Source organism: Alligator sinensis, unplaced genomic scaffold, assembly GCF_000455745.1.
Source record: "Alligator sinensis unplaced genomic scaffold, ASM45574v1 scaffold1572_1, whole genome shotgun sequence".
Taxonomy (NCBI): Eukaryota; Metazoa; Chordata; order Crocodylia; family Alligatoridae; genus Alligator; species Alligator sinensis.
In genome coordinates, this window is record NW_005843569.1 from 45,157 (window position 1) to 60,638 (window position 15,482).

Below are 15,482 nucleotides of genomic sequence, written 5' to 3' on the forward strand. Positions count from 1 at the left end.
TAAGCTAAAAAAATAATTATAGCAGAATAATGTGATCAGATTGTATTTTTTGTAGTTTAATTTAAAACACAACCTAGAAGAACCATTAACCAATGGATACATTTTTAAACTTTTAAATAGCTGCTCATATAATTCCATGAATAGCAAAATATTTAATAGGAAATTATTTTTATATTCAAAGAATCATTTTTGTACTTTCCATATATCATACAAAATATATAATTATTTTGGAGATTTTGTTTGACACATGATCTCTCTTTCTTGCTTGACTGGAGTAAAAATGTGTGTGTAAAAACAAATCAATTTAATTCATAGACAAAAGCTAAAATTTAACACTTTGGTTAGTTTCCCAATCCAAGGTCATTTTTGATTCAGGCAGGAAGACTAGTCACCAGTAGGTAAAATATAAGTTGGACAGTTTTTTATATTATTTTCTCATGTTGATGATTTTATGCCAAGAAACTGATCTTCTGCTGCCCTTTCTTGTTTCCACGTGCTGTATCTAAGGGTTTTAATTTGTGTCTTAAAGCCTAGTAGTACAGCCAGTGTACTATTGGTCTCTACACCAGATTTTCATACTACACAGTGTTAGAAACTCAGCTTTTTGCCACCTCTCATTTACACAACCACTAATTGGTGTAACTCCATATATTTCAATGGAGTATTCAAACCTACTCCATTACAGCAAAATTGAGCTTAGCCCACACCACTTACATGTTGTTCCTTCTGGCCTTGGTACTTCAGTCAAGATTGTAATTTTATGTGCAGGACTGCTAGAATGTATGTAATTTTAGTGTTACTTAGAGTAATTATTACCATATTTTCTTGCATAAAGCATACCCTGGAGTAAGACATGCACATTGTTTTTAAAAGGCAACCTGAAGAAAAACAAACAAACTTTCCTTGTAGTAAGTAACTTAGTAACAGCCGCTAGGGTGCCAAGCCAGCTCACTTTTCTGCTTCTTGTGGATTGGGAGATAAATTACTTTCACTTTTGCTCAGCAGAAGCTTTAAACAGTAGAAAAACTTTCCTCAGTTGTAATGCCCACCCCAATTCTAGCAGCTGGTTTTTGGAAAAAAAGATGCATGTTATCTGTAAGAATATACGGAATAATTTATGATTGTGTTATAGTTGTTTGAGTCTTAATCATCCACCTAAGAAGCTCTGCAGTTGGCTGTGAAATTGAAGTATTTATACTGATAAATCAGAGCAATATTATAGTTTCTTGCGCTCTTCTAGGCTTTGTTAGTTTAGTACACCATCCGGCCTAGCATGCATCTAGAGCTATGAATTGTAGCACTGACAATAGTGCTGAACAGTCTAACCCTATTTTACACAGACTTGGACTAGAACTGTAAAGCTCAGATCTAGATATAAACTTACCAGTAATTAGAGAGTGTTTGGTCTGAACCCTTTTCTAGTTCCATATAAATTCCACACTTGCTGTCTGATATGAAGCACATAAGATATGACTTACATGTGTTCATTATTTGGCTTTCACATTGTGTCTTAATATGTAATAGCATTTCAGTATCTGTTTTCTGACTGGAATAAAAGCAAAACAATGTCTTTAAAATCTTATACAAGATGAGTGGGATTACCTGAAAGTTAATAGTAACACCTTACTGTAAATAGAGAGAAGGGTTACTCCCCAAGTGACATCTGATATCACTATTTCATGACTCGTATCTAAGGACCTACCTAATTCATGGCAGCTGCCTCCAGATTCTGCAATCCTGCACAGTACCAGTTGCCGTTTTTGTAGCAGTGTGCGGTGGGGCCCCCCCATGCCTCTGATTGGCTGAGGGGCCGCAAAAGTCCTGCTTCTCCACAGAGATTAACAGATGGCCATGTGTCAATCTCTGGGGAGGAGTGGGACTTCCACAGCCCCTCGGCCAATCAGAGGCATGGAGGGAGGGGTAGGCCACCATGCTCTACTGTGAAAATCTTCCACTTCTTCCCTTCTTCCTCCCTCCTGAGTCTGAAGAGAGATTTTGGGGGGGCTTTATATAACAGATTGATCTGCTTCCTGAACCAGTAAACCAATAGCCAAGCTAAAATCCAGTCTGCTTGCCTCAAGATATTTCAGCTGCAGAATGATGATCATTAAATTATGAGTTTCCTAGCCTTGGGTCATTTTCCTAACCAGGTATTTGTTTGACTGTAATCATTGTGGTAGGTGACAGAGGGATAATTCTTGTTTTCTCAGGGTAGCCTTACTAAATGTTTTCTTTCAACCTAAGTATAGTACTGATAAGTCCATTACCAATATAGCAAGAATTCATATAAACAAAAATGCAATTGGAAACTTATCTAATATAACAGTTTACTCTTTTTGGAAGAAGAGTAACTGTGTTTTAGATGGATGCACCTGAAGATCATCGAAATTCAGCTGGTTTCCTTTATTTCATTTGAATGTCAACATCTTTCACCTTTTAGGGTGAACTTATTTAATTTTTAAAGCGTTCTTATAGTTCACAGAACCATGTCATCAAAGGCTCTGGTAATACATTCTGAGATGCTCTAATCGGTTACACACAAAATTTTTACAAAGGCATAAAAAACACACCAAAGATATTTTTATACTTATAAATGGTATATTTTAAAAATATCAAATATGTTCATAATTTAAATAAGTTATGGAGCTATGTGTAAAAATGCAATATTTTTGTTATCTTACAAAGTCATCAAACAGCTTTGTATGACCGTTGTACACTTACAGTTTAAAAATAACCTGTTACCAAACATGTAACTTTTATACAAAGCAAAATGCACCAGGACAAATTCAGCCTTGGCACAAATGTGTATAATTGTATCAAGTCCCTGTGAAACGAATGAAACAGGTCCACCATCTTGTCAAATAAATCAAGTTGTAGATTCCCAGAGATAGTCATCACCCTGATACACTTGCAGAATATCTTGCTAATTCAAAACCACAGTTGTTCAACTGTGCATGTTCACTGGATAAATCAAGTTATTAGCAACAGATTTGCCAGAGAAGTGTTTAATAGAAAAAAAACTCACCAAGAAAATCAACCTGGTCTTTCCCCCATGGAACTTAAACACACAAAATTTAACATCGAAACCTACTTTTCTTTTGAAAGTACAAAAAATTATTTTTCATCAATGCTGGAATAATTTGTTATGCTAGTATAATGTAATCACCAAATACTTGTCAGCATTTCAACATGCTTGTATTCTCCATGGCCCATTCTTTCAGGTAGAATAAGTATGTTATTATATATTAATCATGGGTATAATTTTAAAATAACTTACAGCTTATATTACTTAACATATTGGTCATGCACTTTCACTTTGCAAAACATTTGGAATTTTGAAGTGTTCTTTATTTACTTGACAGAAGCCAAACAAGGCAGTTACTGATATACAAATAAGAAACATGAAGACCTCCTCATTATTCTCTATTGTTATTTGTAGACTACGTCAATTATGCTGCATATGTTCCAAGGCATTTTACTAAAATATTGGGTTTGATACCATTCAAAAGATAATTCATCAAATTTCTTGGTAATTTACTCTATTCAATTAGTTAACCTTGAACAGGATTACACTGGGTATAAATTAATGCAGATTTAGATGCACTTACTTTTCTGTGCAGAGAGATATATGTTACATTTGTTGCAAAGTGAATATTTTGTATTAGGTGTCTGTAATTATGTATGATTTCTATCTTTCTAATTCATCTCATATATATTTAAAAAATTAATCATTTGGTACAGGCTCTGCTGCCTATTTTACTCTTCAAATGTTTATTCTTTTTATATTTTGCAATAATACAATTTAGGTTTCCTTTGCTGGTATCACACTGGATCATTTGGTGAGGGTATATTTTTAACAGAAGGACATATAAGGCATAGAAGAATTTTCTTTTTCTAAAAGTTAGTTGAAGGTGTCTTCTCCACATTTCTACCTTTCAATTGTGTTAAATAGCATTAAAACTGGGGGGGGAGGGAGCGGGGCGTTCATGAACCAGTGTTCCCTCTTAGTATATTTACCCAAATCATGCAAAGGAGCTACTATAAATATAGTCTTCAACCCTCCAGGAAGAAAAGTTAAGTGGAAGTTCATAGTTTCAAGGTTTTTCCTTCTTGTATAACTTATTTAAACTGTGAGTTGGGAACGAGCTACAGATACCTGCATGCTGTGGATGGAGCCCAACAAAAAGCCTGGGTACTCTGTGAAAAAAAGGTGGTTTGAAATCCTACAGTGGAATCTTTACAATTATGACAAATATATGGTCTCAATTTCTATACTATAAAACTCTTAGAGTCCTGAAACTTCCATCATAAAGCATCTAAGGTCCAAAGAAGCTACACCGTCATCTTGAATTCCCGAACCACTACTTGCTACCTCCTTGTAAGTGATATGGTCTGTCATTATACCTGGACAGCTTGCTTCAGAGCATTCCACTACAAGGAGTTAGTATCCAAAAGGTGTTAAATAGCTTGTGGTTCATAGCCACAATCACAGATAATAGAACAACTGGTGAACCCCACATCCTCATTGCATTCCTCAACCTAACAACTCCAGTGTAAAAAACTGAGGCAGCATCTTATCTACCAAGGCTGATATATGCCAGAAGGAAGATGTTTGGCCAGTGAAAGACAGAAAGAGGTGGAAGATCATAGGATCATTTTCTGGTCTGGAACACCTCATCTGCTCCCTCACTGGTTCAGGTTATTCCAAAGGTTTCACAGTGGCAAGAAAAGCTTGCAATTTGAATTAACTCAGTTTGGACTTCTGTTATATAGAGCAGGTCCTGGATCTATGCATTGCCTCATATATTCAACTCTACTTCCAATCTCCCAGCATATATTGACATAAATGATATCAGATAGGACTTAAAACCTATTAATATTTGTGGGTCTAAGGCATTCAGTGGCATAACAGTAGCTATTGTCTAGTGCTGGATCTACTTTCCTTGAATGGAGGAACATTTCTATATTATGCAAGCATATTCAGCAGATGAGTAGCAAAGTGCAGTTTTTGACAATGCAAGCAAGTATTGACAAACCTTACTAAGAACATTTTTATAGGCATATAACCCCAATAACTTGCACTGTAAAGTACAGATTTCATTGAGATTGCTGACAACAGAATTATAAAGATTTCCTGGATTCCACACAGACTGTAATGAAGCTGCTTCTTGTTATGGTCTTCTGTTTACAACTGTAAGAAAGTTGCACCCTGCAGAGTGCTAAAAGAAATTAAAGAAAAACTGGTTCTGATCCTCCCCTCCTGTCTGTTTGTGTCATTTTAATGAATTCTCTAAAGTCACTCCTGAGTTATAGCAGAGAAGAGAAAACGACCCATCATATTTCAACAAGAAAGAGCCAGGTAGCAATTTCAAACAATGAACTGTGATATTAAATAGAAGACAAATAAAAATGAAGGTAAATAACAGAAACAAGGATAAAAATATAATACAGTACTTTGTTTGGTTTCAATTTATCAACAATTTAAAAACCTCAGTTTTATATGTTTAAAAATATTTGAAAGGGCAGTACACATTAATAACATTTGACTTTGAACTTCATAGATTTAAATTGTTTTAAATACATGTTGGTTTCAAGGTTGTGCAATGACTTTCAAAATTAATTTTGTGCTAACACATTTTTTAAATGCCCCTGACTGCATCAATACGAAGTCATTTTTGACAACGATATATATGAAATGCCCCGACACTGCAACTACATCTAATAGTTACCTTGGACTGTACAGCTGATTAAAATATTTGAATATTGCATTTACCTTTAAGTTGGAGGGAAAATGCTTATAATTATCTTAATAGAGAGTACTTTACCTCTTGCACCAGGTAACTAGTCATGTTATGGTGAATTATTTTCAGAAATGAAAAGAGACTGAAAATATTCCTGTGTGTTTTCAACATTCTTGAACATGCTGTTAAAAGTGATGCATTGGTCACCTTCTCTGTAGTCCTCATCTCACACAGGTATTCCTAGCTTAATGCTTGCAAAGTGGCAAACAGTATAGAGAGATGGCCACATTTTTAAAAAGCATTAAACTGCTTTGTGTTCAGCTTGATTTATAGGTTCATGGGTCTGTCATTACTGAAACTGTTCATTGTCTCTGCTGTTTTTTTATGCCAGTTTTCAATCCAACTGGTGCTATTATGTATTGTCCTGATGTTGGATGCGAATTTCTGACTCGCATATTCCTTCCAGATGTTATGAGCTCCCCGAAGCCCTCTTGATGAGAAAAGGCATACGCAGATCTTCTTGAGCTTGTTCTACACACCTGATGCATCTGTGTCTGTAAAGGTTTTTGTTTCCTCCGAGCTCTTTGCAACTTCCGTACCTTGGCAGGGGGGAGGGAGGGAGAAAGTTTCCATTGAGATGCAGATTTTTAGTATCATACACCTTCACTAATTTTTAGATCTCAGTTACACTGGCATGGTCTTTGTAATTAAAAAACAGCACACATGAAAAGTGTTTTCAGTGGATTCTAAAACCAAAATGTGTTGAAACCATTAGTGTTATGTTATATATGCTTCAAAATCTCTTGGGCTGAGCAAGAGCATAAGGTAGAAAAGGACATGACAGAACTCAAAGCCCATGCACTATATACTATGAACAGGGGCAGAACCAAAGAGGGTGCAGTGGCACAGTTGCAATCCTGTTTTGGATTGGGCAGAACCACAGGAGCATCTGCAGACTTTTTGAAGTCCCTAAAGCATGTGAAAATGCTCCCTTCTCTTCCCCTTCTCCTTCAAATGCAAGCCCCCTCCCCTGCCTGCCTGTTCCCCACTGTCCCAGGGCCAGGGAACCACCAGAGCCATTCCTGCCTGCTGTGCAGGGGCTGGGCTCAGCTGGGGATGGGGACAATGGCTACAGGGATGGCCCAGGGATGAATGGTGGGGTTTCTCTTCCCACAGTGTGACCAGGAGGCGTTTGGGGAACTACTCCCTAGCTACCCTGTTGCTGCTGTCCCCTCCCTGGCTGAGCCCAGCTCCTGCTCAGCAGGGTTGGCTCTGGAGCTTCTCAGTGGAGAAAGGAGCAGTGGCAGGAAAGGGAATTGAGAAAGAGAAGGTGAGGAAGAGGAAGGTAGGGGTGTACCTCTGAGCAGGAAGGGGAAGAAAGGGGAAATTTTCATCTGCTTTAGGAACTTTAAAAAGTCCCCAGAAGCTCCTGCAGTGCAGTCTGCCTGGACTCATCGATGAAGGAGTCTGGAAGCAGGGGGTACAGCCACCCTTACAATGTGAGTTGCTGCTCCCACAACCACCTTTGGGAAACCCTGGATCTGACTCTGACTGTGAATATATCTACACTGCACAGTGCAGTTTAGGAAAAGAGTAAGAAGGATAAATTAGCTTATGTAGAGCTCTGTGCTAACAAAGTCCAGTAACTCACTTAGCTCATTTAGAGCTAGGAATAACATTTTTATACTGTACCACACTAGGCTTTGCTGACACATCCTAAGATGGCTGTCAGCCACTTCTGTGCACTCACCTTCCAACCTGGACAAGTGATTTAACGTTTCTAGGATTTTTCCCCAATCCGTAGAATGGGATGATCATCATAATACATTACTAGCTACTAGCTTCCTCAGAGTTAGTTAATAAATTTGGGGGATTTATTAGTTAATCCTTATAATAATACTCTGAAGATATGAAGTGCCACAAAAGTACCGTGAAAGGCAGGGGATCTAAATCTAGCTGGCTACCTGCATGTCATTGAACCTATGGAAAAAAATTGAGAATTTAAAGGGATATTTGAGACATTTGTTGAAAATGAGAATTAAATGGTTCTTCCCCTGATTCCCCCCAAATCTGAAAATAAACTCATAGCATATGTTGTGTTACCACATAATGATCCCACCTGACTTTTGGTCGCACTTCCTACACCTTCTGTTATACTAAAATGCCTGTAGCATGAGAACACAAATAGGATCATCTTGGAAGATAAATTATAGTATAAATTCAAATATGATCAGAACATTGATTTTTTTTTACCATGTGTAACAGGGAGTTGGGGATTCCCTTTTACTTTAAGGGTGGCAAAGGAGCCCCAGGTACAGGGAGTTGCTTACAAGGAGCCAGGAAAGGCCAGGCAGTAAAGGACTGATAGGCTACAGGCTCCCAGTGCTGAATATATGGTTTACCAAGAAGGTAACTGGGCAGAGTGGCCTGGATAGCAGAGTGCCAATTGCAGTGCTGGTAGCACAGCAATGTTATTGCAGGACTGAGCTCAGCCTGGAAAAGAGGGATACTACTACAGTAGCAAGACCAGCCTGGGAACCTAATTGAGGACACCTGCAGCTGGCCATAGGCAGGCACATGACTCCTAGGGGCGTGGCTTAATGGATATACAAGTCCCAGGACTCAGTCTGGGGAGGAGACTGCCCCTGCAGGTGGAGGGGAAAGAGCTCCTAAGCAGAGAGGCTACAAAGGACTGCCAGGCTGACTCCTGAGCTGATGTGGGATGCTGCAAGTAAGGCATAGAGGACTTGCAGGGGAAAATGACTAGGGTAGCAGCAGGTTTGGGTTGCACTCCAAGAAGATGAAATTTATGTTTGAACCTAGTGTAGGTAAGTTTGTGTTACAGCCAACAGGCTTATTCTTTGTTTAGATTTTAAATCGGAGGATCGGAAAGGGACTAGCAGGGAAGGTTTGGAGATCCCAGCTGTGCCCAAGGGGCATATGGTTAACCTGTAAACTCCGCACAATCTTAGGCTCCAGACCCAGCCTGGAAGCTGCTTGAAAAGGGGAAGCCTGAGCTTATGAGGGGCAAGACCAGAGCCCCTTGAGGGGTGAAACCTGAGCCCAGGATGAGACGAGACCAGAGCCCATGAGGGGTGAGATGTGAGCCCTGGAGAAGAAAACCTAAGCCTGTGAGGGGCAAGATCAGAACCCAGGGGGGATGGGAGGAGGCAAATCCTGAGCCAGTGGAGGGACTTGTAAAGACATAGAGGCCTGAAAGGGCTGTATCTTGGACTGGAGCTGCGGACCTGCTGAGACTCTTAACGACACAGAGGCCTGAAAGAGCTCGGTCTTAGACTACGACTGAGGGCCCATAAGGACAATTTAGCTAGTAACACCTACAATGCCTGTCTGACTCGCAAAGAATTTTCCCCTCCTTTACCTGAACAAAAACTGATTATGAAAGACAATGAAGATGCAGTGGAAGACACACCTAAAGCCCTCCAGATAAGGGTGACAAGAGTGAAACAACTGCCCTAGGTCTCATTTGCATCCGAGATGGAACCAGATGACAACTCATTTAAATGGGAGATGAGACAGGAATGCATCTTCATTAGCATTCAGGATGGAGAACAGAGGTTTCAAGGCAATGACCGCACTGAATTTTGGGATCAGAAAAGCAGGGGAGCACTGCATGATGGGGAATCTGTACTCCAAATGCTAATCAACCCACATTTACACACACCCAGCTCAGCATTTATCAGGCCAATTCTAATCTGGATTTACAAAGGACTCCCCCCCCCACACACACACACACACCTCATCTAACCAGAACTAAGCAGAAGTAAAGTTTAATAGGCATCTCGGGCTGTACATTCCCCGGTCCCACTATGGGGCGCCTATTTAAACTTGATTGACTAAAACTTGGTTGCCAGGTTAGGGAATGCTGAGGCAAAGAGACCAAGTCACAGCAGGTATGGGCAACATTTGAACAATGGTAAAGGGTTCATCACAGCATCCAGCCCGTTGGAGACCTGACCACAAATGCTGTCATACTTCTCCTGGGATGACTGGTGGAAGTCCTCCCCACAAAGTTTATGAACACTCCAGGTAATCCATTTAAGTAAGATTTGGAAGTCATGCTAAACCGAGGCTTATTCACAACAGGTAAAAATACAAAACCCTGACGCTGCAAGCTATCTATTGTTTCTGAAGAAACAATGAGGTATCTCCTATCCAGTATATCTGCTATCCATAAGAATTTCAAGCTGGCTCTTAAGTGTCTGGTTACTCCTTAACCTTATGTTTTTCCTGGTTATTGATCAGTTTCTTGAGATGTTCCGAACCAGATAACCCCTTGTCAATAGAAAAGACAATTATTTACACAATTAAAAGAAAGCTTTGAAGAATCTGAACTGAGGGTTTAAAAAGCTGTAAAATCAGCAAACGGTGTGCTTCAAGAAAAGAAATCTCTCTGACATCATCCACTGTTGTTCTTAAGAAGCTGAAAGAAACAGATAGTCTCCCTTCAAGGATTGTGCTAAGAACTTTATCTGTCAGCATTGGAACCCGAGTGCCTTGGATTGGTGAGACCCCAGCTATCACTCTTTCTCTCTTTTCTCTCTAGGCATAGATTTCTGAACCTGAGCTGTATTAGTTAAGCTTGAGTTAAGTTTCCCCAAATACTTAGTGAAACCAGGGTAGTATAGTAATTGATTGTGTTTGTTTTCCTTTGCATGTCTATTACTACTAGTACCATTACATATTTCATATACTTAGCAATAAATAACTTTTATAGTCAAACTGGTGGTAAGCAGGTATATGTTTCCTTCTCTAGTTTCCTTTCCCACTTGCTCTGCAGCAACACTTCTTTTACCTAAGCCAAAGATCCCTGTGAAGCCCAGAAATACTGTGGGGCCTGCTCATCAAGAGGCTACCAGTACTAGGACAGTTAGGGAAAAAGATTGGGATCTGCTGAGTTTGAAACACATAAGGGGATCAGCTTGTACAGGCTCAGATGTGCCCTAATGAACTTAATGGCCCATGAGGGTGTCAGCTAGACACCCAGCTGGATTCAGAGGTATTCTATTTACCCGTGTGCTTGTGTCTGATTGCATTTTATTGTTACCTTAATGAGCTGATTCCTGGCATATGAGGGTGTCAGCCTGTCCATGCTGATCAACCCAGCTGGGTCAGGCGTGTCACGTTAATCTGTGTGTGTTTGTGTGTATGACTGATTTGGTGGCTGGAGGAACCCAGCCCCATTGAAACTGAGTCCTGCAAGATAGCTCCATTGGGGGTGAGGACTTGCAGAAGGGAGATATACAGCTCCGTATAAAAACACAAGTAACACAAGCAGCACATTGATAGAATTACAAAGACCCTAGAAACATATCCCTAATAAATGAGGACACCCCAAAGTGATGGGCAAATCTGGTAACACAGCAGTGCTGGGGAGCACCCCCAACCAGAAAAGAAAAGAACCTGAAAAAAGGGATCACTGGCCAAGTGACAGAGTAACCAGGGGCAGAGGAGACAGGTGGAGTAATGGACCTGGAAGAGCTAATAGGGTTGGGAAAGTTTTGGGTGGAGCAGGTCAACAATGAGAGCTTTCAGCATGCCTACTGAGAAGGGTTGGCCAAGTGCAAAGAACCAGCTCTTACACCCTGAGCTGATGAAGACCTGGCCATGTTTCAAAGTAAGGGCTGATTTCTGCCCAGCCCAAGCAGTGCATGGGGCTTGGGGCTCAGGACCATGTGTGGCCACAGGGCCCAGACAGGGTGCTGGATGGGGCCACAGGGGGCTCATTTGGAGGGCAGGGGGGGACTGGCTGGCTCCCTGCTGCTGCACACATTCCCGTGGGGGACTGGGGGGCACGTGCACCCCAGATTTGTGCACGGGGTGGGGGGCAGGCTGCCTGCTGCAGGATCAGGGCTCCCTGACCCGCTGCCCCCTCCCTGGGGCCTCCATGGCCCAGCAGATGGGAGCTGGTGCAGCAGGGCAGAGTGGGGCCAGGCAGGGAAACTTGGTGCTACCACCATGATCCCCTCAATGCTATGGCCGGGTACTCCCTGCCTGCACAGCAGCAGAGGGCACAAGCCTACACCGCCACCCCCACTACTACCAGGCAGGCAGGAGGCACCTCACCATGGCAGCATGGGACTTGTGGTGGCACCACCAAGCTTCCCCACCTGGCCCCACTCTGCCCTGCCATGCCAGGTCCTGCCCACTAGGCCACAGAGAACCCAGGGGAAGGGCAGCAAAGTGGAGAGCCCAAACCTGCAGTGGGCAGCCCCTCTTCCTCCCCCTGACTCCCATAATTATATTACTTATTGTTTTCTAAGAAAGTACCATCTTGACCATACTGTGCCAAGAGTGATTATGCAGACGCTCCCATTTAAGTTAGCTTGCTGAAAAAGACATGGGATAATATGCCTTCTGTTTTTCTGCTGTAACATTTAAAAAACGTATAAATCATTGGTTCTCAATTAAGATACCATAGGACCCCCTCAGAGGTTCCATAACATAAGGCACCACCACTACCACAGAGGCCAGGTAAAGCTGGTATACGCATAGGGTACAGCACTTGCACACTCTTCCTGCATTAGGATACTGATAACCTTAAAGCTAGCAAAATAATCAGGTCATGCTGCAGACCTTCCCAGATTGGTCACCAATGCATGCTCCTCTCAAACAGAGACATGTGGTACAGTTTTACCCATCCTATATGCCTCTTTCCAGAAGATACTGTACAGATCAGGAAGGGCAACTGCATGAGCTGGCTCTCCTGCCTGCTTTATGGTTATCAGAGGACCCTAATGAAGCAGGAGAATGGATTTGAACTGTAGCCCTATCTAGCCTGGCTACACAGCAGGCACATGACGCAATTTTACCTGGAGGCAACAACAATACCTAGGTTGAGAACCACCGAGGTAAGCTGAAAGAGCACCAACAGTGACTCTCAACCAGAGATGTCACCACATTCAAAGGAAGTAGTGGAGGGGTGCCCTGATTCTAAAAACACTGAGAACCACTGATATAAATAAAAAGTAAAAAATTCTGACCCAAAAGTTTATTAGGAATCAAGTATCATCTTTCACTTCTTTACATTAAAAAAATTAAAACTTACAGAATGGATGAACTTGCTTTGACAAACTCATCCAGTGTCTTTCCCCAGAAGTTATATAAGCACTATATATTTTGTCAGTTTTGAAAAACTGAAATTACTTCTATATGAGGTAGGAAAAGATAAAAGAAAACTCTCATATTATAGGATTAAGTCATACCTGATCAGTTAGCGTTGGATTTAAATCTATCTTCAAAAGTCGGAATGTTATAACAGGCATGACCGAAACCACGGTAGTCAAGAGAATGACAAGCCAAACACTTATCTGGCCTAGAGAATTACGGGCATTTCCTGTTAGCACAAGAAAATGAAACATGTTTGTTAGGAGTGCAAGGCTGATGTTAACAGTTTGCAAGTGTGAGACATATTAAATTATCTCTTTTGTTTTCCTTTAGGTTAACATGCATTTCTATTACAAAAATACTTGAATTCTTCTAGATGTAGAAAAATGTACTGCTAAAATGACAAAATTCCTTGGCAGCATTTAAAATTTGACACAAGACAAAATACAAAGTGGACTCCAAAGAAGGATTTAAGATAGTGGCTACAACGATGATGCATACAAGAACAATACTGAAAGATGGTACTTGCATGACTATTTACTAGGGGTGTGCGAAGTGGGTCCTTTTTTATTCAGACTCAGCCCGAATCAGGGACAGTGATTCGATTCATTGATTCAGATCACTGTCCCTTATTTGATTCAGCTGAATCCGAATCTGAAGATTCAATGCTGATTCAGAGAATCAGCAATTCGGACACAGACACAGCTTTAAGTGTTTTTTCTGCATACCTCGAGGTACCAACAGGTGTGCAGGGGGGCCCTCTACATGCTCAGTGGTGAACCCAGAAGTGGACTGATGCCCCCCCCCGCACCCCCCCACTCGGCGATTGGCTGTAGGGGGACCCTGGGTGCCCCTCCCCGACCCGGGAGGCACCAGTTGCCAAGCCGGAGGGACGTGAGGGGGCGCCTCACATGCTCCCCAGCTTTTGTTCCACTTCCGGGTCTGCTGCCAAGCACGCTGGGGAGCACCCCATGCTTCTGTGGGACACTCCATGCAGCTCAGCATCACAGCATTCACGAGTCGCCTGCTACCTACAGGTATGTAGAAAAAAACATTTAAACCTGTGTCTATGTCCGAATCTTCCCGAATCTCTCCGAATCGATTTGAAGGGTTCCAATTCAATTCGGAGAGATTAAAGGGTCCTCTGAATCTATTTGGATTCAGAGATTAGACCACCAAATCAGGCCAAATCTCCACCGAATTGAATCAGGGACCGAAGCTTCGCACAGCTCTACTATTTACGTGTGTAATTTACGTACCTCTCTGGTTAGGTAACACACACACACACACACACACACACACACACACACACACACACACACACACACACGATTTCTCATCTGTTTAAACAGATTGTCCAGTTTTTGTTGGAACAGAACCTCCACACTCTAGATCACTGCTCTGATCATTTTATTTATTTATTTTATTAATATGCCATCCCCCCGCCCAAATTCCACTTAGGTGATGTTCTTCTAGTATCACATGAACAGGAAACTCTTTTTGGTCTCATATGTGGGCTGTAACAGAAAAATAGTCTAATTTACAACATAGGCAGGTCAGAATGATACTATTGGGACCAAAAATAATTATTTTTCAAGCTGATCTTTTAGCAGATCATCCAAGTTTCTACTGGCAGGTTTGCTAGTATTATCCTGTGGCCTAAACTGCTTATTCACAAGGTCCCTGATATTTAGAATGTCCAGACAAAGTTAGAAAAAGTAGTTTCATTTCCTGTAATCATGTGCTCGGCTACTAAAATGCACTTGAAAGAACTGTGTTCTCAGTTAACTGTAGCGAAGTCCTGCTGGTGCTCAGTTAATGCTGGAATGGCTTGTACAAAACAGCTATTGCAGGAGCTACATCTTCACAGAAAGCTGTTCTGATCCCACTATGTCAAGGTTCTTTCTGGGATAGTGGTACTCCTTGCCACTACTCTAACCTTTAGTAACTCATAAAAAAGAACAATGTTTAATAAGTTTCACTTATTTAAAAAAAAAGAATAATACGTTTCACTTCACTATTTGTCTTAGTCTGTTTATAACCATCTTCTAAGTCTATGTATTGTTATCAACTCTTCAAAAGAGCTGGAATGCTTTTTCATTACTTAGATGATATCAGTTCAGTAATATAAAGGTTCCTTTCTATAGTTGCTACTGTTTCATGATTTTTTTTATAATGATTATGCTAACACATATAAATACTTCACATAGCTCATACCTGGTAAAAAGACTCACCTACAAAAGAAAAGTGGCTTGGGAATATATCAAAAAACTCATCACTGTGCATTGCAAATAAAATAGCAAAATACACAGCTACACTACCCCAAATGAAGAAATGATTGATGGCTGTCCAGTAATTGGTATCCAGAACTATCTGAAAATAAAATCAGATAACATGTATTATACCAAGGACCTTCAGTACTTAGTGTTCCAGAAAACATACTACAAATCCTTCCTGAATAGTCTCCTAAATGTGAAGTATAATATTTATATAGAGAGGAGATTATTTTTATGGCATCCTGAATCCATTTGGTGGCTTTCAGTGTTTCTCATCACATATTCTCTTTTTTATTTTTTATTAAATATTTAATTTAAAAATTCATTTAAACTGTAG

At 40.9% G+C, this 15,482-nt stretch overlaps 1 protein-coding gene across 1 annotated transcript in view; it reads right to left on the bottom strand.

Annotated features, from left to right (window-relative positions):
• Positions 1 to 5,976: 5,976 nt before the first annotated feature.
• LOC102388665 (probable phospholipid-transporting ATPase IM) overlaps positions 5,977 to 15,482 on the bottom strand; it is a gene marked incomplete at its 5' end in the record, with an annotated part of 37,838 nt that continues 28,332 nt past the window's right edge. The window contains 4 exon segments of the mRNA XM_014527494.2: positions 5,977 to 6,163; positions 6,166 to 6,340; positions 12,968 to 13,098; positions 15,104 to 15,242. Of these exon segments, the coding sequence (XP_014382980.1) occupies positions 6,069 to 6,163; positions 6,166 to 6,340; positions 12,968 to 13,098; positions 15,104 to 15,242 (540 nt within the window).